At 37.6% G+C, this 24,807-nt stretch overlaps 1 protein-coding gene across 1 annotated transcript in view; it reads left to right on the top strand.

The window, feature by feature from the left end:
• The window catches only part of LOC124722331, a gene marked incomplete at its 5' end in the record, with an annotated part of 298,305 nt that extends 273,743 nt beyond the window's left edge, over window positions 1-24,562 (top strand). The window contains 2 exons of the mRNA XM_047247507.1: window positions 15,533-15,665; window positions 23,994-24,562. Coding sequence (XP_047103463.1) covers window positions 15,533-15,665; window positions 23,994-24,562 — 702 coding nt within the window. The remainder of the gene's footprint in view (window positions 1-15,532; window positions 15,666-23,993) is intronic.
• Window positions 24,563-24,807: the final 245 nt, after the last annotated feature.

Here is a 24,807-nt window from a genome sequence, read left to right as displayed (position 1 = left end):
TTTATTCAGCCATAGACCATTTAGTACAACAGTATTGGACATGTCAGATACATTAAAGAAGTAATGTAAATATATTTAGCTCATTAACAAAGTAGGATAAGATTAGGCAAGTACAGGGCATGGAGGTGGTCATGGCCCAATCAAAGGAAACATCCCAGAATTCACCTTAGCAATGTGGGAAACCATGGAAAACTGAAGTCATGTTGGTTGGATGGGGAAGAAGTCCCACTCTTCCAAAATGTGTGTCCAGTGCATTACAACTAAGCATAGACACATCACCTGGTACATGATCAGAAAGGGAATCACAAATACATAGTCTGCTGTGGGTTTACATCGTGTACCCTGAAGCAAATCAATTATATAACTAAAACATGAAACATAAAGCAGCTCTGAAAAACAAAAAAAAACATGAGCACATTATTTAACACTTCTGAAAATAGTAATGCATGAACACACAAAACCTGCTGTCACTATATTCATCACAACTGATCTAGTACAGATACCTCCTTAGAGGATGTGTATTGCACTGCATCTGAAATAAGAGCAAACAGAAAACCAACTGCACAAATATTTTTTTGCAAAGACAAAGACAGAATAGATGGTACATTAGTTAACAGAATGAAAACAACTCAAGAATAAATGAGGGCCTGCTATTCCTGTGAACTTTTACATTCACTTACTCTGTAGAAACATATTTCAACAAAAAATGATTTTAACTAACGATTTCAACTCTGTTGTAAAAGCTAATTCCTTCTCAGACCTAAGCAGAGTTAGTTTGCAGTAGCTATTCTTGTCAACATACTTTTGTATATGTACAAGAAAAGTACAATAAGCAACACAACTTTTTAAACAGGGGCTGGCAATGAGCCATAGCAGAACCATGTTACGAAATTCAAATAACTGTTTTCGTTAATGTAAAAATTTCGTTTATTTGACTGTTACTTTTACCCCAGAGAACTATTTAATAAGCTAAATGGGACTGTAAGTAACCAAAGTAAGTCATTCTGACACCATCTGAGGAGAAAGCCCTACAAATAATTCTTGTAGGAAAATATGCTGAACTGAGTCTCTTGAATACTTTAGTTGCTTGGTTTTTCCAGTTTCAGTGTTGCTCAACCTTTTTGCATCACACCATTTCTAACCTATTTCTGCCTAGTACAAGATTGATACCTTGATTTTGGTTCATCTTTCCTAATTGAATATAATTTGTTTTCTTTGGATTAAGGATCAGCCTGTTGTCATTGAACTAAGAATGCTAGGACTTGCAGACTTGATCAGTTGTTGTAGACAGAGATTCCTTAGCATTGCTCACTATTACTGTAGTGTAATCTGCAAACAACATGATCTTGACTGAAGTTTCTGAGGCGTGCATGTCATTTATATAAATGGATAACAGAAGGTAGCCTAACACACTACCTGGGAGTACTCCTATTTCAAGCTTCTTTGCATCAGATACTTACCTAATTTTATGATTAGAATGAGCTGAGGTGAGTTCCATAACCTGTGATCTATACATCTTTATTCATCTTTACTTGCCATTGACCATTAATATAGTGGAACAGGCTTTATGTCTTATACATAATACTGATGTGTTTAGTTATATACACAATTACAGATGTTAACTGTATACTTTAAATTGTAACTTAGTTTGGTACACTTCCTTACAGGTTGAATCACACATATTTATACTTAATTATGTACACACGTACAAGCATATACACTGAATTACCTACACTAGTGACAAGATGTATATATACAGATTTATAATTATAAGTATACTGAGTTTTCTAAACAGATGTCAGCAGTGATCTGTTGGTCTTCCCCTTCACATTTCTCTTATGACTTTGTTTTTTGGTACCTCCAATACATCACCTATATGTATAGACTGCCCCATTACTAGTAGTCCATAAGAAATATGAGACTGGAACAGTCCAAAATATGTCAATCTGAAATAGTTAGGAGTAGCTAAATCTCTCAGTTTTCATCTTAGGTATGGTACCGTTGATATTCTTTTGGAAATGTGACTGATGCATTCTCCCCAGCTCAATTTGGACTCAATATGAAATCCTAAAAGTTTAACTGTTCTAGTTAGTCCTAGCAGAAGAAGTTGGGTTTGTCAGGATTACACAGCAATTTGTTAGAGGAGAACCATTTTACTGCAGCTTCTAGTGATTCCAGTGATATTTGTTGTAACGCTGGTGAGTTGCAATTTTTTGTGTCATCTGCATAGCAGACCACAGATTGAGGAGCATGATGTTGGAAATCATTAATGTCAGTTATGAGAAAAATGGTCCAACAACTGATCCCTGTGATTCTCCTCTCTCCACCATTTTCATACAAAATGTCTGTTTCTCTCTGGAATATATTGTTTTATGTGTTATAAGTACGTAGCAACTATTTCTGGTGCTGCAGTTTTTACTCCACAAAATTCAAGTTTCTCAAGCAATATTTCATAATAGATACAATCAATGGCCTTACTTAGGTCACATAAAACCAGTGAGGCTTTATACCTATTTTCAAAAGCAGTGATTATATGGGTTACAATGTCAAGTAATGCTGAAGTGGTTTTTTTTCCTTATCTTCACCAAACTGTTTGTTTGAAATCAGTAATCACTTAATGGATTATGTATAAGACTTTCAAATATTTTGGAAATTACAGGAACAATCAAGACTGCTCAGTAATTTTGGGGGAGATTTTTGTCTCCTTTTTTAACAGTTGCTACAACTTTTGAAATTTTTAATGATGCAGGGACAATTCTGAATTGAAGACATTTGTTAAAAAAGAAGGCTAAAGGTTCACAAATAAAATGAATAGTTCTCTTGATAACATAGTTGGGTAGCCAGTATTATCCATTGTTTTAGAGCTGGAGAATTTTTTTACTGCTTTTATTACATTAGTGGAACTACTGCAGGATTGCTACTTATTCTTGCCAACAGATGTATTTTCCCCTTTACCTTTCACAAGATACTTTAATCCCTATAGTGACACATTGTTTTCTTTAAATTACTGTTAAATGTCCTTTCTCATTACCTTGCGCAGAAAGGTATTTTCAAATGATAACATTAATTTATTATGGAACAGATTAAATTTTGTGTTAGCATTTGATTCATTGTAAATTTAATTCCACATTATTTCTTGCTAACTATTCTTAAAAAAATTTGTCCTGGAGTCATTAATTACTCTAACTGGTTTCCACTCAAGAGTATCCATACTATGAGGCATTATCTTATTTATCCTAAGTAACTGCTTATCATAATCAAGGAGAACATTCATTACCACATAAACAGTTTTATTCTTCCTTTGAGCTTCACCAAAGGAAACTTTATCATTTAGAATCTGATTGTCTCTATCCAGACATGTCAGGAAGTTAATTATTGAGACAAACTGTAGGATCCAAATATGATTTCCAGATCATTTTACCTGTCATAATCCTTCAGCAAATCTACACTGAAGTCACTATAGACTATTAACTGCTTGCAGCTGCTGCCTGACAGGTATCATAGTAAGGAATCTAGATTCATCATGAACAGTACAAGATTTTCCAGGGGGTCTATAAACAGTCTCTAGGAGACTACTATTTTTTGGTAGCAATAATTCCCTAGTACGTGCACTCACATACACACATATTTCTGTGTGCTGATCATTACAAAGTCTACTTGTGTCAATGTTTCTGACCTTATGTTCTGCCTTAATAGATGTAACAACTCCTTTTCCTCATATTACTTCATCATGAGTAAGGTGCTAGAGCATTATCTTCTACACATAACTTATCTAAGGGAATAAAATATTGTGGAAACTGGGTGAGATAACAAGCAATGGACAAAAGTGAAACTGCTCTTTAACTCCTTTGCCTACATTTGAGTTCACAGTATTGAATAAATGTGACTTTTTGCCTGAAGTAGGAGTGAAAGATCAACCAGCTGTAGGTCACTTCTAGCAAAGAAACTAAGTGAAGGTCAGAACCAAAAGAGAGTAGGAAGAAAAGAGTCTACCTGTTAGGTATCAGTCATGGGATGGGTGGGGGGTGGGGGGGAGGGGGGTGGGGAGAGTGATAAGCCAGATGATTCGGGTAAAATTTGGAACAGAGTACAGGTGACAAGTATTGTGAAACCAATTGCTAGCCTTAGCTAGAGATCCTACAGAATCATTACCATCCCTGGATTAATACTACTGTGAACAGTGAGTTGAGCATGCAACCGCTGACTGAAATGAAATATCATATGAGTGCAGTGCCTGTTGGTACAATTCGGAGATGGAGATGTGCTAGACATGGACTACATCTGAATAGGAGAGGGAAAGATAGGTTGGCTGAGCTTCTTGCACACTATGTGTGGTGAAAACCATTACACGAAGCAACATCCCTGTGGTTACTGGGGTCAGAGAGGTATCTTTTTAGGTTAGAATTAGGATTCAGGCACCCTGCTTGGAAGAAGTAAAAATAACAGAAGAACCATACAAAATGCTTAAGAATAAACAAAAAGTTAGGTTAGCTTATTTAATCAAAATATTAGAGGATTGAGTAATAAGGTAGAAAAGCTTCTTGTCTGTTAGGAAAAGTTAGAGAGATCTAAAAAGAAAGACATCCAGTGCCTATCTGAGCACCACATAACCACAGTGTTAGATAAATTAAATATAAAAAATTACACTATGGCATCCTACCCATGCAGAACCAATATAGGAAATGAAGGAGTTTTTAAGTTTATTAAGACACAATGCAAATTCAAAAACATGGACAAAAGTAGATTTTGTAGTGATCAGCACACAGAAGTGTGGGTGTGCTTGTGAATTAACACTGAAAAACAATTCACTTTTAGTTTTAACTGTGTACAGATCTCCAATGGGAAATTTTGAACTATTTATGAGGAATTTGGATTCCTTACTACGCTATCTGCCACCCAGCAGGAAGCAGTCAATGGTGACTTCAATGTAGTTTTCCTGAAGGATTCTTATAGAAAACTGTATTTGCATCCTACAGTTTGATCTAAGTAATTGACTTCCCGTCATGAGTGTATAAAGACAGCAGGATCCTAATTGAAAATGTTTCAAAGCAATAAAATAACTGTTTACCGAGTAATAGAGTCTCACTGTGATCGTGATAAGCAGTTAGTTAGGATAAATATGACAATGCCTCTTCAGTGGAAATCAGTTAGAGTAATTAATGACTCCAGGATGAATGTTTTTAAGAATAGTTTACAAGAAATGATGTGGGACAAAATTTACAATGAATCAAATACTAACATAAAATGTAATCTATTCCATGATAAATTAATGTCATTGTTTGAAAATACCTTACTATGTATGCTAATCAAAAAGAACATTAAACAGTTATCTAAGGAAACCATTTATCACTAGAGGGATTAAACTATCTTGTGAAAGGAAAAGGGGAAATATGGGGTGAACATAAATAAAAGGGGCCCAGATGAGTGGATATGATTAGACATGAATGCATACATTAACTGAGGGGTAAAATAGCTACAGTTACATCCAACAGGATGGAGCAATTGCCCATTCAGCTGGGTGAACCTTGGATCCCATTTACACACTCTTCAAATCTGACAGAGTTGTAGGTCAGTCTGGTTGTGGCCCTAGCTGGCCACTCAGGTCACCTGATTTGTCAGTGTATAATTACTTTGTGTGGGGAGCCCTCAAGCCTAAGAGGCATTGCTACAACCCTCATAGACTTTAACAACTGCAGTAGAATATTTTGGATGAGACTGCAGCAACTCCAGCAGTCCAGCATCAATCTACCTTCAGCAACTTGTTGACCAGGGTCCAGAAGTGCCAAGAGTTGAATGGTGGTGTTTTTCAGCTTCAGGGTAATACTGTCTTTCCTTTCCTCTGCTGTGTTTCTTTGTACCCTGGAACTTTGTTCTCCAGGCCACTTTTAATTTCCCCATCCTGTATATCTGTTGGCAAGAACAAGTAGAGATCCTGCAATTGCACATTACAAAATCACTCAAATTTACTAGGAAAAGTTATCAGAAAGTCAAGGAGCATGGACATAATATCAAAAATCAGCAAATCTGACATCTTACTTAAGGCTATATGGAGTGTAGTGAAACAGGAGACAGGACAACCAAAAACAGAACAGGATGACTTACTACAGAACTGAATGGAAGGGCTATAAATCATAAGCCACAGGTAGCAAATACATTTAATAACCATTTCTTAAATATAGTAGAAAGTATAGGACAAACAGTTCAAATAAAAAATCACAGTAGTATGTTGAAAAAGTAATTCTCTTAGAGTTCAGTCATATCAATGTATCACCAATGTTAGAATAGTATCCCAACTCAGCAACAATAACTTCCTCAACAAATCATAGTTTGGATTTTCGAAGAGTTGCTCTACTAAGAATGCCATTTACATGTTCACTCACCAAATTTTACAAGCCTTAAATAATAAAATACCATGCGTTGGTATTTTCTGTGGCCTATCCAAGGCATTTGATGGTATGAATCATAATGTTATTTGAGATAAATCAAAATTTTAAGGATTGATTGTATAGCCAACCAATTTATAAGTCTTATTTAATCAAAAGAATGCAAAGTCCAAGGACTTTTTTCTGACTGGGAAGATATCACATCTGGCATTCCCCAAGGTTCAATCATATGTATGCTATTGTCCCTCAAATATGTAAATGATCTTCCATCTAATATACAACAACCTGAATTAGTTATTTGGCCACCAATTACAGCAGTATTGTACTCAATCCAAGTGTACATAAAGCAACAGAATAAATGGTAAACAATGTTCTTAAAAGTATCATTGTGTGGTTTTCTGTGAATGGTCTCACCTGCTATTTTTAAAAGACACGACATATTCATTTTGGTACATCTAGGGTACTGCATCAGTGGTAAGTGTATCACATGTTGAGGGAATAATGAATATGGAGGAAACTTCATAATTCTTAGGTGTCCATATTGATGAGAATTTAATCTGGAAGCATCACATTTTGGAACTCCTAAAAATTATTAGTTCAGCAACATTTGCACTTAGAATCATTACAGATCTTGCAGAGAGGCAATTCAGTAAATTGACATAGTTTTAACGTTTTCATTCAATAATGTCAGAATTATGTTTTGTGGAAACTTATGTTAATGAAGTAAAGTCTTCATTGCTCAAAAACCTACTGTGAGAATAATATGAGGTGCTTGTCCATGATCATCATATAGACATCTGTTTAAGGAGGTGTGCTTTCTGAGTACTTCTTCACAGTATATTTATTCCCACATTTATACCTAATCCATTGCAGTTCAAAAGGAACACTGATGTACATAATTGCAATACGATAAGGGAAAATTACATTCATGACGCCACATTAAAGTTGTCTTTAGCACAAAAAAGGTGTGCACAATGGCACAATTAAAACTTTTGATAACTTACCCAGTTATATTAAATGTCTTAAGACAGCAAAGTAAAATTTGAAAACAAGCTGAAAGAGTTTGTCTTCGAAAACTCCTTTTGCTCCATAGAACAACTTTTGTTATTAGAACTTGTAAAAGGTTGTGATTAGGAATTACTGACTTGCATCTCTTTATTTAATAAAAATAAATGAAAAAATAAACTTACAAATGTTCACCATATAGCCATATTTGCAAATTAATTTGTGATGTGAATGTAAAATGACTCACTCCACATCATTATGAATGATCGACATGACGTGAAACTAACTACCTAACTTCCAATGTTCAATGCTTCTGCCTCATAGTTCATCTTATATGCCACATAAGATTTAAGAAAAATAAAAACTCCACCACTTTTGGCACCCTTTCTACAAAACTAAGTTGCCAAACTGTATTGATTAATACTAACAATAACTATTTCAAAATCCCTGCAACAGTGCTCCATAACACACACACGGCCTATTCTGGTGTCATTAACTGGAACTTCAAGTTCAAAAGATTTATTTCTCAGTCTATGGATATCATAGCTTAAAATATAAAAATCACTATAATAGAAACTGGTGGCATTTGTACCCTCACTTTGCCATGCCTAAGCTGATTCTGTTTTGAGGCAAGTTACCAAAAATCCTTGAGCGTTGTGGGTATTCTGCAACCTGCTGGTCTTTGTTTTGGCTGCATAATGCTCTCTACAGTGGCTTCTGGGGGGGGGGGGGGGGGGGGGGCAGGACCAATAGCTGCCAGCAATGAATCTCCTTCTACTGCTCCTGATGTCTGACCACTGACTGCCAGTGAAAGGTTCTCTGCTGCCACTGGAGAGACCTCCACTGCTGTTGAAATGTCCTCTGTTTTTGGTGTAAGGTCCTCTGTTTTTGGTGTAAGGTCCTCTGTTGCCAGTGAAGTGTCCTCTGCTGCCAGTGATGTGTCATACTCTGCTGGTGGTATCTCTTTCGCTGCTGGTGAACTGTCCTCTGCTTCCAATGCAGAATCCTCTGCTGCCAGTTTAATGTCTTCTGCTGGAGGTACCTTGACCTTATCTGTAGCGGCATCTGGCCTCTGCAGTGGGTGATCTGACCTCTGCTGCAGGTGACCTGATCTCAACAGTGTGTGACCTGACCTCAGCTGCAACAGCACATGATCTCAAGACCCTTACAATTTCAGTTGCCATAGCTTTCCCCCTTTTTATTCCAGTGGAGACCATGCTTGTGAACTGGCCTCTAATAGTACTGTCTGCATAAACAAAAGTTGCATTCCTAAATTCCCTGCATATATTTTCAAGAGTTTTGTCCATACACTTTATTCCACAGTTCACTCACTAGTTTTCCATGGGGCTATGCCTATGAGCTGCAGTAACAATAATGAAATTCACTTCCATTGTTTTTTTTCCAGAGCTTTCATAAGCATAGCCTCTGCACATTTGCACTTGTTTTTATAGACATCTTTTACACCACCAGCTATTACTACCAGGTTTTACTAACTTCTCACAGCCTATCAGTACTTCTCTGAGGGAGGTTCTGGACTTGGTGATACTCACAACATTGAAACCAGGTTCACCACTATTCATAATAGCTGCTATACCCCTTCCAAGTCTATCAGATAACATGCTAATCTCACACTTTTTTTTATGTGTTTCCCTACTGCACTCATCGATGTTTCGACAGTCGAGGCATACTCACACAAGCCATTGCATCAATCAACAAGACTGACAAAAGTGAATCAGAGGCAGATACATCTGAATCCAGGGCTTGGAATTTGTTGTTAGTCTTCAACATGAATTGTGTCACACTATGCCATAACTGAGATAATCTTCTTGAACTCCAGTAGCTATCATTCTATACAAAGTCTCATGTCGCGCTTTCTCCACAATACAGATTTAATGCATTTTCATTTTCCTGAACATACCTTTTCACTGCTAAAAGTTCATGCTGAAGAGCACTGTTTATGGATACTTTATGCTTTTCAAAACATTTGGTGATGGCTGTTCCTCTTGGATTGCAGTAAGTGAAACCCCAACAATAAATTTCATTCAATGTATCTGTATTCACCATACACACTAAGTGCACCCATAGAAGTGAAACAGGACATTGCCCTACACCTTTCATCACATTTTATGGCAAGAAATGCACTTTCCTGACTTTTACTAGAGTAATTTACTAATATGTCTATGTATATTTATCAACAACATCATATTTGGTTGTAAACATGGCAGTTCTTCTCACAACTTTATTTATAAAACCCAAAATAAGATAGCTGACTGGAAATAAAGAAGTTCTGCAAATAATATCAGTACCCAGAATAACCAGCTCTGCCCGTAATAACGGCCTTGATACACCTGGACATTGAGTCAAACAGAGCTTGGATGGTGTGTACAGGCCCATGCAGCTTCAACATGATACCACAGTTCATCAAGAGTAGCGACTGGTGTATTGTGATGAGCCCGTTGCTTAGCCAGCATTGACCAGAGGTTTTCATTTGGTGAGAGATCTGGAGAATGTGCTGGCCAGGGCAGCAGTCGAACATTTTCTGTATCCAGAAAGGCCTGTACAGGACCTGTAACATGCAGTCATGCATTATCCTGCTGAAATGTAGGGTTTCACAGGGATCGAATGAAGGGTAGAGCCATGGGTCGTAACACATCGGAAATGAAACGTCCACTGTTCAAAGTGCCGTCAATGCGAACAATAGGTGATCGAGACATTTAGCCAATGGCACCCCATACCATCATGCCGAGCGATATGCCAGTATGGCGATGATGAACACACACTTCCAATGTGCGTTCACCGCAATGTCGCCAGACATGGATGTGACCATCATGATGCTGTAAACAGAACCTGGATTCACCCAAAAAAAAAAATGACGTTTTGCCATTCGTACACCCAGGTTCGTCATTGCATACACCATCGCAGGCACTCCTGTCTGTGATGCAGCATCATAGTCCATGCTGCTGCAAACATTGTCGAACTGTTCGTGAAGATGGTTGTTGTCTTGCAAACGTCCCTATCTTTTGACTCAGGGATCGAGACGTGGCTGCACGATCCGTTACAGCCATGCAGAAAAGATGCCTGTCATCTTGATGGCTAGTGATACAAGGCCATTGGGATCCAGCACGGCGTTCCATATTACCCTCCTGAACCCACCAATTCCACATTCTGCTAACAGTGATAAGATCTCAACCAACGCAAGCAGCAATGTCGCGATACGATAAACTGCAATCTCAATAGGCTACAATCAGACCTTTATCAAAGGCAGAAGCATGATGGTACGCATTTCTCCTCCTTACATGAGGCATCACAACAACGTTTCACCAGGCAATGCCAGTCAACTGCTGTTTGTGTATGAGAAATTGGTTGGAAACTTTCCTCATCTCAGCACGTTGTAGGTGTCGCCACCATTGCCACCCGTGTGTGAATGCTCTGAAAAGCTAATCATTTACATATCCAGCACCTTCTTCCTGTCAGTTAAATTTCACGTTTATAGCACGTCATCTTCATGGTGTAGCAATTTTAATGGCCAGTAGTGTATAATACTCACTTCCTGATCATTTTTCAGGAGATTGTGAAAATATGTAAATATATTACAGTAAACTGGAACTGCAAATAGTTACATAATTAATACACTGTCAGAATGAAACAGTTACATATTCATCTATAGAGTAGAAGGAGTTGCCTATTAAAAAGTCTTTCAATCTGTTTAAACTGTACTTTATCTGAAACCAAGTTTCTAATGGTTGCTGGAAATTTATTGAAAATGTATGTTCCTGAATAGGGGACCACTTTTTGGACCAAGGTAAATGATTTTAGAGCTTTATTTAAATTGTTCTCTTTCCTAGTATTAATACTGTGTATTGAGCTATTGGTAGGAAAAGAGACATACTATTTGAAACAAATTTCATTAACAAATAAATATGCTGAGAAGCAGTGGTTAGAATACCCGGTTCCTTGAACAGGTTTCTACATTATGTTCTTGAATATACACCACAAATGAGTCTTATTACATGCTTCTGCACTCCAAAACTTTTTCTTGGTTTAACGAGTTAACCTGAAGTATGATCCTATATCACATAATAGAACAAAAACAAGAAAATATTCAACTTTTTTATATTCGTATCTCCTACATCTGACAGCAGTTACATTGTAAATACAGACTTGTTTAGGTGCTTCAACAATGTTGAGGTATTCCCTTCCCAACTGAGTTTATTATTAAGTTGTAATCCCAGAAATTTGACACTGTGAACCTCTCTGATATCATGTCTTCATACGTTATACACATGCTGGAAGGAAATCTCTTACAGGTTCTGAACTGCATATCGTAGGTTTTTTCAAAGTTTAATAACAGTGAATCATCTTTAAACTACACACATAAAAAAAAATTGCATCATCTCAGTTTTGAGAGTTCCAGAACCTGTACGAAAATTGGAATAGACATCAGCATAAACATCACTTCCACCCTTTTTCTTGCTCTAGAAAACCACACATCGCATGTTGCACCACCATACAGTGAAACCTTCAGAGGTGGTGGTCCTGATTGTTGTACACACCAGTACCTCTAATACCCAGTGGCATGTCCTCTTGCATTGGTGCATGCCTGTATTTGTCGGGGCATACTACCCAGAAGTTCATCGAGGCACTGTTGGTCCATACTGTCCCATTCCCCAACGGCAATTTGGCGTAGATGCCTCAGAGTGGTTGGTGGGTCACATCGCCAATAAACAGCCCTTTTCAATCTACCCCAGACATGTTCAATAGGGTTCATGTCTGGAGAACATCCTGCCCCTCTACTCGAGCAATGTTGTTATCCTGAAGGAAGTCATTCACATGATATGAATGATGGGCGCACAAACTGTCGTCCATGAAGACAAATGCCTTGACAATATGCTGCTGATATGGTTGCACTATCAACTGGAGGATGGCATTCACGTATCATACATCTGTTACGGTGCCTTCCATGACCACCAGCAGCGTACATCAGCCCCACATAATGCCACCCCAAAAAAGCAGGCATTCTCCACCTTGCTGCACTCACTGGACAGTGTGTCAAAGGCGTTCAGCATGACCAGGTCGCCTCCAAACACATCTCCGATGATTGTGTGGTTGAAGAGAGTGTGATGCCAATCATGAGCGGTCCATTAGGCATTTTGTTGGGCCCATCTATACCATGCTGCAATGTTGTTGTGGTTGCATTATGGGCCTCGCCATGGACATCGGGAGTGAAGTTGGGCATCATGCAGCCTATTGCGCACAGTTTGAGTCATAACACTATGTCTTGTGGCTGCACGAAAAGCATTATTCAACATGGTGGCATTGCTGTCAGTGTTCCTCCGATCCATAATCCCTATGTAGTGGTCATCCATGGGTGTGTCATAAAGAGATCCTGTCTCTCTGTATCTCCACCATGTCCGAACTACATGGCTTTTGTTCACTCCGAGAAGCCTGGACAATTCCCTTGTTGAGAGCCCTTCCTGGCTCAAAGTAACAATGCAGACATGATCAAACTGCAGTATTGACCATCTAGGAATGGTTGAACTACAGACAATACGAGCCATGTACCTCCTTCCTGGTGGAATGACTGGAACTGATTGGCTGTCAGACCCCCTCCGTCTAATAGGCCATGTGCATGTACGGTTGTTTATATCTTTGGGTGGGTTTAGTGACATCTCTGAACAGTCAAAGGGACTGTGACCATGATACAATATCCACAGTCAACGTCTGTCTTCAGGAGTTCTGGGAACCAGGGTGAGCAAATTTTTTTTGAGGTGTGCATTTATTAAAGTCAGTGAAAATTTGATTAACAGCCATTTCTAAATTTGTGCTTGACTTGCTGTTTATTACAATCTTTGTATCATATGCAAACAAAACAAACTTATCATCTTGCAATGTAACAGATGAGAGGTCATTAGTGTCCATAAGAAAAAGCAATGGAGCCAAAATGGAACCTTGAGGAACACCACATGTAATTAATTCCCAATTAGATGAAGACTGATTGTGTACTCCACAGTTTCTTTGTAATGATGCCTTTTGTTTCCTGCTACTTAGGTAAGACTGAAATCATTTTGCAGCAGTACAAGTGACAACATAATATACTAATATACTTCAAAAAATGCTGTGATTCGTGCAGTCAAAGGCTTTTGACGGGTCATGGAAAATGCCAATAGCCTCTAATTTGTTTATAATGAATTTAAGTATATTCTCACTGTACAGTCAAAGGCTTTTGACGGGTCACAGAAAATGCCAGTAGCCTCTAATTTGTTATCTAATGAATTAAGTACACTCTCACTGTATGTGTAAATAGCCTTTTCTGTATCTGAACTGTTAAGGAACCAAAACTGTGAATTGGACAACATGTTATTTACAATCATATGCTTAAGGAGACCTTTGAACACAACCTTTTCAAATATTTTTGAGAAAGCTGAAAAATGTGAAACTGATCAATAGTTTGATGGTATCTCTTTACCCCCTTTTTGTAAAGGGGCTTAACTTCTGTATATTTCAACCAATCTGTAAATGTTTTGCTAAAAAGAGATTGATTATATAAATAACTTAAGACAGAACTCAACTCACATGTACACTCTTTGATTAACTTCATTGATATGTTATCATAACCATTAGAATACATTGATTTTGAGGATTTTGTGACAGGTGCTACTTCTTTGTGAGAAATGTGTATCATTTTCATTTTACTGATGTTATTTGCAGATACTGGTCTTAAATATTCCATTGCACTGCTTACTGAACCTGATAACCCCTAGCTGTGAGAAAAAGAAACAAAGTACTTGTGTAAGAGGTTTGCAACACTACATGCACTTGTTACCAATGTCTCATTTATTTTTAGAGCTATCTGTTCTTCTTCCTTTCTGATCACACTTGTCTCTGTCTTCACTATATCCCATATAGTTTTTATTTTGTTGCATGATGTAATTGCCTTTTTCTCATAATAAAACTTCTTAGCTTTCTCAATTACCTGCTTTAATATTTTGTAGTATTTTTTGTAATGTATTACACTGCTTACATCAGAGCTGTTCCTAGATAGCACATACAGTTTCCTTTTTGCCCCACATGATACCTTTATTCCTTGGTAATCCGTATTTTATTTTTAGCTTTCTATTTGATTTGTGTTGCCTTTAGGGGAAAACAATTTTCAAATGAGGAAGTGACTTTATTAATGAAGTCTCTGTTTCTTTGATTTGAGTCAAAAGTATTGTAAACATCTATGCAGTTCATGTCTTTCGGCAGTCTCCTAAAATTCTCAATTTTTGACTGATTTATAGTTCTGCTATCCTGTCAAATTTCAACATTTAACATAAGATGTTGCATGTCAGATCAGATGGCCCATTTACTTTTGGTTCTGTGATATAACTTTTTTCCTTATATTTGTCTACAAAGGTATTATCAATATCAGTCTCATATCATTTATATACCCTAGTTGCAAAGTTCATAGAAGGAATGAAATTGAATCACAGTGTTACTGATTACATAAGTGTTCACTGACAGAGCTTTTCAATAAATCCACATTAAAATCAGCAGTAACCACTATTTCGTTGTTTTTTATTGTGGGATGGGACAAGAGAGCTTTCAGATTTTTTTTTTTTTTTATGACGAGGTTAAAGTTTCCTAAAGGTGATCTGTGTCTACTTACTATTATAAAGGGCTTATTATGAAATACTGGTGCTGCTTCTCTTACACAAGTTTCTAAGTGCTAGTGTGATCAAAATTTATTAACATCAGTGTTCTTGAAATTAAAACAGTCTCTGAAAAATGTAACAACTCCTCTCTACAGAAGTAAAAGGTTAACGTAAATCCTGTGACATTTAACATATATATGTACCAGTGGTCACACAATGTCCAGACAGACAGATTATATCAACTGGTTTGGTCAACTCTAATTCTTGGACAAAAATCAGCAACTCAGTAAGCTTAAACCCAGTCCTCAGATGTTCCGATGCAATAAGGGTAACTGATTTTGTACACTGGCTGAATTACAACTGGATGAACCTAATTTTTCTTTCAGTATCTGAGTGTTTTGAGTTCCAATCAGGGGCTGTTTGCATGAATTGTTTATCTTTCTTAGATTTAGCACATTGCACTTTCCTTGATATTAATCATTCATTTTTTTCCCCTGTGTTCTGTTTTAGGGCTTCTCAGTACTAGTATGTTACATTATATCAAGTGAATGTCCACTACATACAAAATTGCTTCATAAGCTGAAGTTAGTGAAAACAGCAGATGTGGATTTCAGCTCTGATTCGTTAAACAGCCCTCTTCGATGTAAGTATGACCCTTACTAATTAAATTATGGTGCTTTGTAGAGTAAGTAAAAAAAGGAAGAGCTACTGTGCTTCTTTCTTATGCATAAGAATAAGCAAACAACAAATTTTGTTTTTTGATTGCATTTTCTTTAAATGTACATATTGATGGATGTCACTAAAATATACAGTCTCATTTTATAATGTGATTTTGCTTTTTTAAGCTTTAACAGACTGGAGAACTAAGGCACCATTAGTACTACTGGTGAAAGAGTATCTCAAAACTGACATTATATACAAGCTTACAGTTTAGAAGAAGAGTTATGCATAAATATTTCCAGTATGAATATCTGTTTTAATAGTGTGTGACTTCATACAATAGCTCTAGATACAGAAACATGGATTCTGAATGGCTGATATCTGATGTTAGAGCATTGTGGAGTCAGGAGACCCATTCCCCTCAAGACCATGTGCCTTGTAAGGTTGAGATCACATAACAGATAGGACAAGGGCAGAGCCCTCATTTCCATGAAATGTCCATAAAATCATTATAATGCTATTAAGGGCTAGTAGGGTTGTGCATTTTCTTCCTGAGCGTAGAAGTCCCCATCAGAATGATGTACATTAACTTACAAGTGTACACTCTATCATTAGATTTTTGAGACAGTAATGAATATACCAGATAACATATTTTATCCCTTATAAAAATTCACCATATGAGGGTACCAATGCTGAACTGCACACTGTTTTTTATGCACTGTGCCCAATAATCATTCATCAATCCTTCTTTCTCCATACTTCTAGCATCCAAACATTGTGTTACTGTACCCATCCTAAGTTCCATGCTCTATTGCAAAATTAATGAAGTATGTTGTGGGGCGGCAGGTGGAAAATTAAGTTATTATTTTATATTTCTATTGCCGTTCTCGACACAGGCTCTCTAACTACAATGTTGGCAACCAGGAAGTGATTAGCAAAAATGTGATGCCTGTAATTAGAGTTCACTGTGCCCACTCTGATGGAGAATTAGAGTTATTATGATTATATAAGTTCATTACTCTGAGGATTTAGGATGATGTCTGGGATTCATAGAAAATGCAGTTTACTATAACAATTTTCACTATATTCTGAAAACGATAAAGTGTAAAATTCCACGTAATGATTACCCATATCAGCTATTGTACTATCAGAGCTGTTCAGAGTCTATGTCGCGGATCCTATTATCCCTAGATAATGAAACTGTTCAATAATTGTTATCGATGTAAATGTTAAAAGTGAATGCTCGCCAAAATTTGATGATAATACTCATCAAACTCCATGGTAGTGATGGTAGAAAGGCTGTCCTGCGGCGACAAGTGAAAATACGACATACGTATACTGAGACTAAATCACTGGAGTCATTCCGTAATGCGAACTCATTGTTAAGTGCGTATCGAGTTACGTAATACGGCATGCAAGGCTGTTCCTAGCAACTGCCCAAATGCGACATGGCTTCCGACAAGGAGTGTCCGCTGATACAAATCTAGAAGAGAACTGGGGCGTTTCTCTAGCTTGCATGCTCTTATTTATATACCCGCGGTGTGGACTGCTGAAGGAGCAGCCGACAACATTTGCCTTACCAACCAGCTGCTCGGGCTAGTAAAACACCACTTCAAGTTACTAAATAATTAATTGCTTCATTCGCTGAAGGCCAATGAAGCTCTTGATTTAATTGTGCAATTAGCACACAGATAAGTATCTATAATAAAATTCTGATGGGGCTACACTGAATACTTTTGGTGAGAGAATTATTTTAGTTGTACTGCACACAATAGATGAGCTCTGAATGTGCCCTTTGGAGAGACGCTACAGCTATAGTTTTACAGCTACCTTTTTGAAACTTCTCACAACTGTTTTATTATAGCGTATCTCCATTCTACCTACATCTAAACATTCTAGCTTTATCTAATCACTTACTTAATCTATCTTGCTTCTGTACTCTTAGGACAAAAAAACAGAAAATAATGAATTTCAACCAAAATATTACTTTGTGAGATCCAGCATGCTGTTTCCATTAAGTTACAATGAAAAAGGAATCCGAATATAAATTTTGAAGTTTCTAGCTCCTTCCTGTTGCGCCGATGATTTTTACATAAAACGTCCAGATTTCAAAAAATGTAGAAGTTATTAAACTGAATCTTAATGCATTATTATTTTAGCATCACTCCTGACATGCTATTAACTTTTCAGGTTATTTACTTTACTTTTAAAGTATTGTGCAACATTTGTGATGTCATAGCTAGTTACAGCAGACTGGGCTGGCACACAATGGAAAGCATATGAATTTTATATGACGTGAGAAGGGTGCTTCCGTGCAATGTTACTCATAGGAAGTGTAGCTTGTATCACTGCATTCTCTGATGATATACTGACAAATGTTTATCTCTTCAAATAACAACAATGTAGGAAGACAGATTCATACTTACGGTAAAGAAGACATGTCAAGCTGCAGACAGGCACAATTAAAATACCCTTACATATAGCTTTCAGCCAAAGCCTTCATCAGTAAAAGAGATACATACATACAACATTAACATACACACACACACTAGCAAGCACACCTCATGTAAACATGACTACCAACTCTAGCATCTTGGGCTGGAATGCAACATCATGTGGGATGCAAGCAGCAATCTGGAAGGGGTGGGGAAGGGGAAGGGTGAGGAGTTACAGGTCGGGAGAGAGATGAATGCTTTCTGGTGGAGTGTGCAGGGACTAGATGGCCAATGGGAACGTCAGGGGGTTGTGGGGCAGGGAGGTGAAGAAAATGGAACAAAAAAGGAGAGGAGTGGGGGAAGATGGGTGGATGCATTGACAGACAGCTGCAAATAAGCAGGGTGGGAGATGAGAATGGGGAGGGGATGATAGGATAGAGAGGGTGGAAACTGTTGGGTGGAGGGTGTGGGGACACTATGTTACTGTAGGTTGAGGCCAGGATAATTACAAAAGCGGAGAATGTGTTGTAAGGATAACTCCCATCTCCACAGTTCAGAAGAGCTGATGTTGGAGGGAAGTATTTACATGGCTCAGGTAGTGAAGCAGCCATTGAAATCAAGTGTGCTATGTTCAGCTGCATTTTGTGCCCCAGAGTGATCTAGATGGCTTGTGGCCACAGTTTGGTGGTGGCCATTCATCCTGATGGACAGCTGGTTGGTAGTCATACCAGTATAAAAGGCTGTGCAATGATTGTAGCAGAGATGGTAAATGACATGACTGCTTTCACAGGTGGCCTAGCTCCTGAGGGTGTGGAATAAACCTGTGACGGGACTGTAACAGGAAGTACTGGGTGGGTAGATTGGGCAAGTTTTGCATCTGGGCTTTCCACAGAGAAATGATCCTTGTGGCAAGGGGTTTGGACTGGGAAAGACGTAGGGATGGACTAGGATGTTGTGGACATTGGGTGGGCAATGGAACACCAATGATAGGTAATCAGTTTGATTGTGGCTGAAATGAAGGACATTGTACCTGAAATAATTTCCAACACCCTCCCCCTTAAGTGGTGTTCCATCACCCACCCAACCTCCACAACATTCTAGTCCATCCCTTTGCCACCCCCAGCCCCAACCCATTGCTACAAGTATTATATCCCTGTGGAAGACCCAGGTGCAAAACCTGCCCAATCCACCCACTCAGCACTTTCTATTCCAATCCTGACACAGGTTTATCTAACCACATCAGGAGCTGGGCCACCTGTGAAAGCAGTCATGTCATGTAACTGCTCTCTTGCAATCGTTGCACAGATTTTCATATTGGTATGACTACTAACTAGCCGCCCACCAGGATGAATGGCCACTGCCAAACTGTGGGCTTGGCCATGTATACCACCCTGTGGCACAACATGCAGCTGAACATAGCGCACTTGATTTCAATGGCTCCTTCACTACCTGAGCCATTTGGATCCTTTCCTACACCACCACCTTTTCTGAACTGTGGAGATGGGAGTTATCCTTACAACACATTCTGCACTTTTATAATCATCCTGGCCACAACCTACAGTAATGTACTGTCCCCACATATCCAACCAACAGTTTCCACCCTCTCTGTCATCCCCTCCCCATTCTCATCTCCTACCCTGTTTATTTGCAGCCCTCTGTCAATGCATCCACCCATCTCTCCCTGCTCTTCTCCTTTTTTGTTCCTTTTTCCTCACCTCTCTGCCCCACAGCCTCCTGACACTGTGCCTGTTGGCTGTCTAGTCCCTGCACACTCCACCAGATAGCATTTGTCTCTCTCCCCACCTGTAGCTTCTCTCCCTTCTCCTTCCCCACCCCTTCCAGATTGCTTTTCCTATATTGTTGATATTCCTACCTGGATTTTTTATTGTTTGATTTTTGCCTCATCAAATATACCTTCGTGATGAAGTTGAAGTGAGTGGTTCACACTTGGATGATAGGGATCCAACGCCATCATGTATTTCTCTCACATTGCGTGACACATCAGGGAGTGCTGGTTGCTACACACAAGTGTATTGTATGACACAAATTTCACTTCATCAGATGTGCCTACAAAAATTATTTTGTAAATGAAGGAAAGTTACATCCAAGTTTCTCAGTAAAGCTTTTTATGCATGGATAAAAAAAATTAAAAACCATGCTTTTTAGATTCTGCTATACACTCTTCCTCTTTCAATTCCAAGGAAACTACTTGATAAACAAAATTGATTTTTTTTCACATCAGAAGTTGATAATGAGGTGGTTTTCTTTTAGCTGTTGCCCATAATTATTATGGTACCTTGCAAATAAATAAACCACTGGACATATTTTGAAAAATTTTCAGTGAAGAATGTGGTCACTGGCCAGTATAAGTTTGGTGAATTTTAAGTCATACTTTGCCACATATGGAATATCAATTACATATCACAATTGTTTTTAATGGTGGAAGGAAAGGGATACCTCATTCCATTCTCAATTTAAAAAATATGATATGTATTGCAAACTGTCCTTGAAAATATTGGCAGTTACGCACCACATGTGAGGGTATTGCTAACTGCTGCACAGGGCATGGAGCTGCCTCATGTTTCTTTTTTTTTGTGTACTGTTGATAGAAGCCAAAGTTGGAAATGAAAAACTTACTGAAATGAAAAGACACTGGAACTCAACAGCTGATGATCCTGACTAGATGTTTCTTCAACCTCTGCTTCTAAAGTTTCAGGAAACTTTGCAAACAGTCATTGAAGAGAGCTGAAAGATAAATTTCTCTTACTTCTGAATGAGCAGCTGGATGAAGGTGAGAAGAATATGTCATGATTTTCCTTATCATCATAGGATTCTTCCATTCCTTCACACAAAATGTTTACCCCTACGAAGAGTTAACTGCCCTCTGCAGCACCATCGACAGTGACTGATCTCACTTCAAATTTAGGATGTTTTCTCTGAATACTCCTCAAGCTGAACACATACCAATTTCCAAAACTGAGCAGATGTAGAAACGCTGTCCTACCTTTACTAATTTGTGACCATTATTCATGTATGTACATACCACATTGAATAAAGTGCCATACTAGGTGGTCTTACAAAAAATACACTTTTCATGGTGGCATTTTTAACGTCATTCACACACATTCACCAATTTACCTTACTCTAATCAGCAGTGCCTCACCAGGAGAAATAACAGGTAAAATGCCTGTGTCCTTCTGATACTGGTTGCTCCAGAAAGTTGAAATTGTCTGGACTCATTTTGGGGAATTTGTGTTCATGTTGAGAGACCTCATGAAAAATCACAGCCAAACTGCTTGATATTTATAGCATTGTATAGATTCACCCAGTACTTCCTTTTCTTTTTCAGTTTTTTGAGCTTTAAATAATAAGCCACAATATGTGCACTTCAGTAGCATTCATGATTACAACTGAAACTGAAACAGAAACATGATTTGTGCTGGTTTGTTTCTTTTTGTATCATGAGTCACATTGCATATTGTATAGAATATTGTGTTGTCCTAGTGAGAACACAAGTGTTGCACCAACAAGCATTGCATTGTGCTACCATTATTGCAATGTGTTGTATAGCATATCATATCACTTCAGTGAGAACCATGCCTGACATACTAGTAGAGCAAAAATGTATGACACATTAATATACCAATGCTCTTCCCATACATCCCAAGTGAAATGGTTCTGAAGGATGCGAAAAAAAAATTTTTTTAATATCTTTTCATTAGCAGACTAATAAAAAAAAAAGTTACCACAAACATTTAAATGTATACATATAACAATATGCAAGACAATTCCTAGGATGTTGTAAGTCATATACTACTAATTATTCACATTATCTGATATTGTTAGTAACATTTATTAACAGATTCTCCTAAGATATTGTTTCAGGGTTGCATAAAGTTGCCCACCAATCCATTAACTTGCATTTCTCTACATTTAGAGCCAGCTGTCATTCATCACATCAACTATATATTATGTCTAAGTCATACTCTTTCATCATACAGTCACTAATATTTGATGCTTTCATGTATAACACAACATCATCCCAGCAAACATCCATAGATTGCTGTCCCCTCTATCTGCCAGATCATCTACGTATATAGAAAAGAATAGTGATCTTATCACCCTTTCCTGGGACGCTCCTACTGATGATACCCTTGTCTCTGATGAGCACTCACCTTTGATGACAACATACTAGGTTCTGTTACTTAAAAAGTCTTCAAGCCTCTCACATGTCTGGGAATCTATTTCACATGGTTTTACATTCATTAACAGTCTGCAGTGAGATATCATGTCAAATGGATTTCAGAAATCTAGAAATATGGAATCTGCTGTTGCCCTTTATCCATAGTTTGCAGTGTATCATGTAAGAAAAGGGCAAGCTGAGTTTCACACGTGTGATGCTTTCTAAAACCTTGCTGAATTAGGGACATAAGTTTTTCAGAATCTAGGAAATTTATTATATTCAAACTCAGACTACACTCAAGAATTTTGTCATTCACCATTCGCAGCAAACCCCACCAGACAAAGATAAATTAGGCTTACCAATAGTGTGACGTCATCCATCAATATGTCCCATCGGATTACAAGAACAAAACACTGTTGATGTGATTCTAATTCATGTCTATGAGCAGTTCCTAAAATACTCAGCTTTTGGCTTATTAATTATACTCTCAAACAAACTCTAAGTCATATGAAATGATGATATTAGACATTAGGTATACATTTAAGTCAGAGGGGTTTCTGACAATCAGTTTTGTGATATGATATTGTCATTAGATCACGCTATAAAGCCATTACCAATGGTATTTTGTGAGCAAACAGTATATTTGATAATTTACAGTAAGAAATCGATTGATACTGAAAACATTATTACAAAAAGAAAAAAATTAGCAGTCCAGAAACCACCATTTCTTAATTTTTCACTTTTGAATAGGTCAGTAGAGTTTTTAGTTGATTTATGAATAGGTTAAGAATTACTGCAAGTTATAAGGGACTTTTTATGAAATTCTTTTTCTGTTGCACATACTTCCAGATGCTGCTCTGACCAAACTGTTTTAATACTGATGTTATTAAATATATGGCAATTCCTGATGAATCAGCTAAGCTTGGCATAATGCCATATTTATTGTCTGTATATCTATTAATACACAACAATACCTACCACATTATTATTTGTTTCCTTGTGCACTCAATCTTTAAGAGTTCATTTACTGAAGACAGTGTGATGCCATGTGTTGTGACCTTCAGTCCTAAGACTGGTATATCAATTATTTGTAGATAGAAATACTCCTCTTTTAGAGATTTCTTATGGAAGCTATAAACTGTCAGTTTATGTTAACTGGTTAATCCACATTACTCACTTTGATCAATTCATGAGAATCAAGTTCAGGGAACAAAATTGTACATTGATGGCTATACTTCAGAAATCTTTCAAGAATTTGTAACATTCCCTCTTCTTAGCAATTTGCTACATTTTGATAGAATTTCTCATTTGATGATGCCTGAGAGAATCTTCTGCATCAATATATTCCTTACCAACAATGTATCATTTGTGGTATATTTTCCAAATTTACAGTTTCCTTATAACATTTTTAATAAAATCAGCTATTACAGCTTTTCTTCATTAACTCAATTCAAATTGATACAACAAATGATTATGATGTTAAATCCATTATGATTATGATCTTAACTCCATTCATGATGTTAACTCCATTCAGACATTTAAGATTGTGTTCTCATATTTGACATCTCTTTATCAGATTGGGACAATAAACAATCGAGGTTTGAGCCATGATTTCCTTTCAGGTTTTGGTTGGTGTTATTAAAAATGTTGTATCTGGAGTACACTAATACATACTTCAACTTGATGTTTTCAGTTTTCATGAAGCAAGAAGCTGATTTAGAAAGCACTGCAGCACCCCACCATCGAGTATCTGAACACCAAGATGGATCATGTGAAAGGTCAGGAGAAGATGATGGTCTGCTGGTGCTGGAGGAAAGGCAACACAGACCAGTTACTACTGAAGGAGATCCTAGCACTGTGGAGACCTACATGACAGATGAAGATATTGACTTGGAAGGGTACAGCAGCAGTCCTCGCAGATACACCCAGTGCAGATTTGTGTCATCCCCTCAACAGGAAACTGCAGTTTGTTACATAAACAGAACCTCTTCAACCACAGAAGCGAACATTCATGCTGAGGTTGATACAACTGTACATGAAACTGAAGCCATACCTGATAACAATGCTATTTCAGAGGACAGAGAACAAGAAAAACCATACAGTGATCACAGTGCAGAGCATTCAGAAAATGTTATGGATAGAATATCACATGATCTGGATTACTTATTGAACAGGTGGCCCCCAGACCACCGTGTGAGTAGGTTTTCAATTAGCAGTACAATTCAGGAAGAGGATGAAGAAGATGAAGATTTGCAGGTCTAACAAAATGCTCATTATTTTGTAAAATAACCATTTAGATATCCTCATGATCAGTATTATTGAACTTATAAAGAAAACGTGGTAAAATCAGTTTCATATTATACTAATGCAGTATATTCATAAATAAATCGTTCTCTCTCCTACTTTAGTAATTAAACATGTCATGGAGAATGAACTGATAAACAAGCTGTCCTGAACATTTGAAGGGTGAAATTTTATAATGCACTAACATTTAGATGGTGCTAAGA

Source organism: Schistocerca piceifrons, chromosome X (assembly GCF_021461385.2).
Source record: "Schistocerca piceifrons isolate TAMUIC-IGC-003096 chromosome X, iqSchPice1.1, whole genome shotgun sequence".
NCBI classification, from domain to species: Eukaryota; Metazoa; Arthropoda; class Insecta; order Orthoptera; family Acrididae; genus Schistocerca; species Schistocerca piceifrons.
The sequence above is the reverse complement of the archived record's forward strand: the minus strand, read 5'-3'. Positions and strand labels throughout refer to the sequence as shown.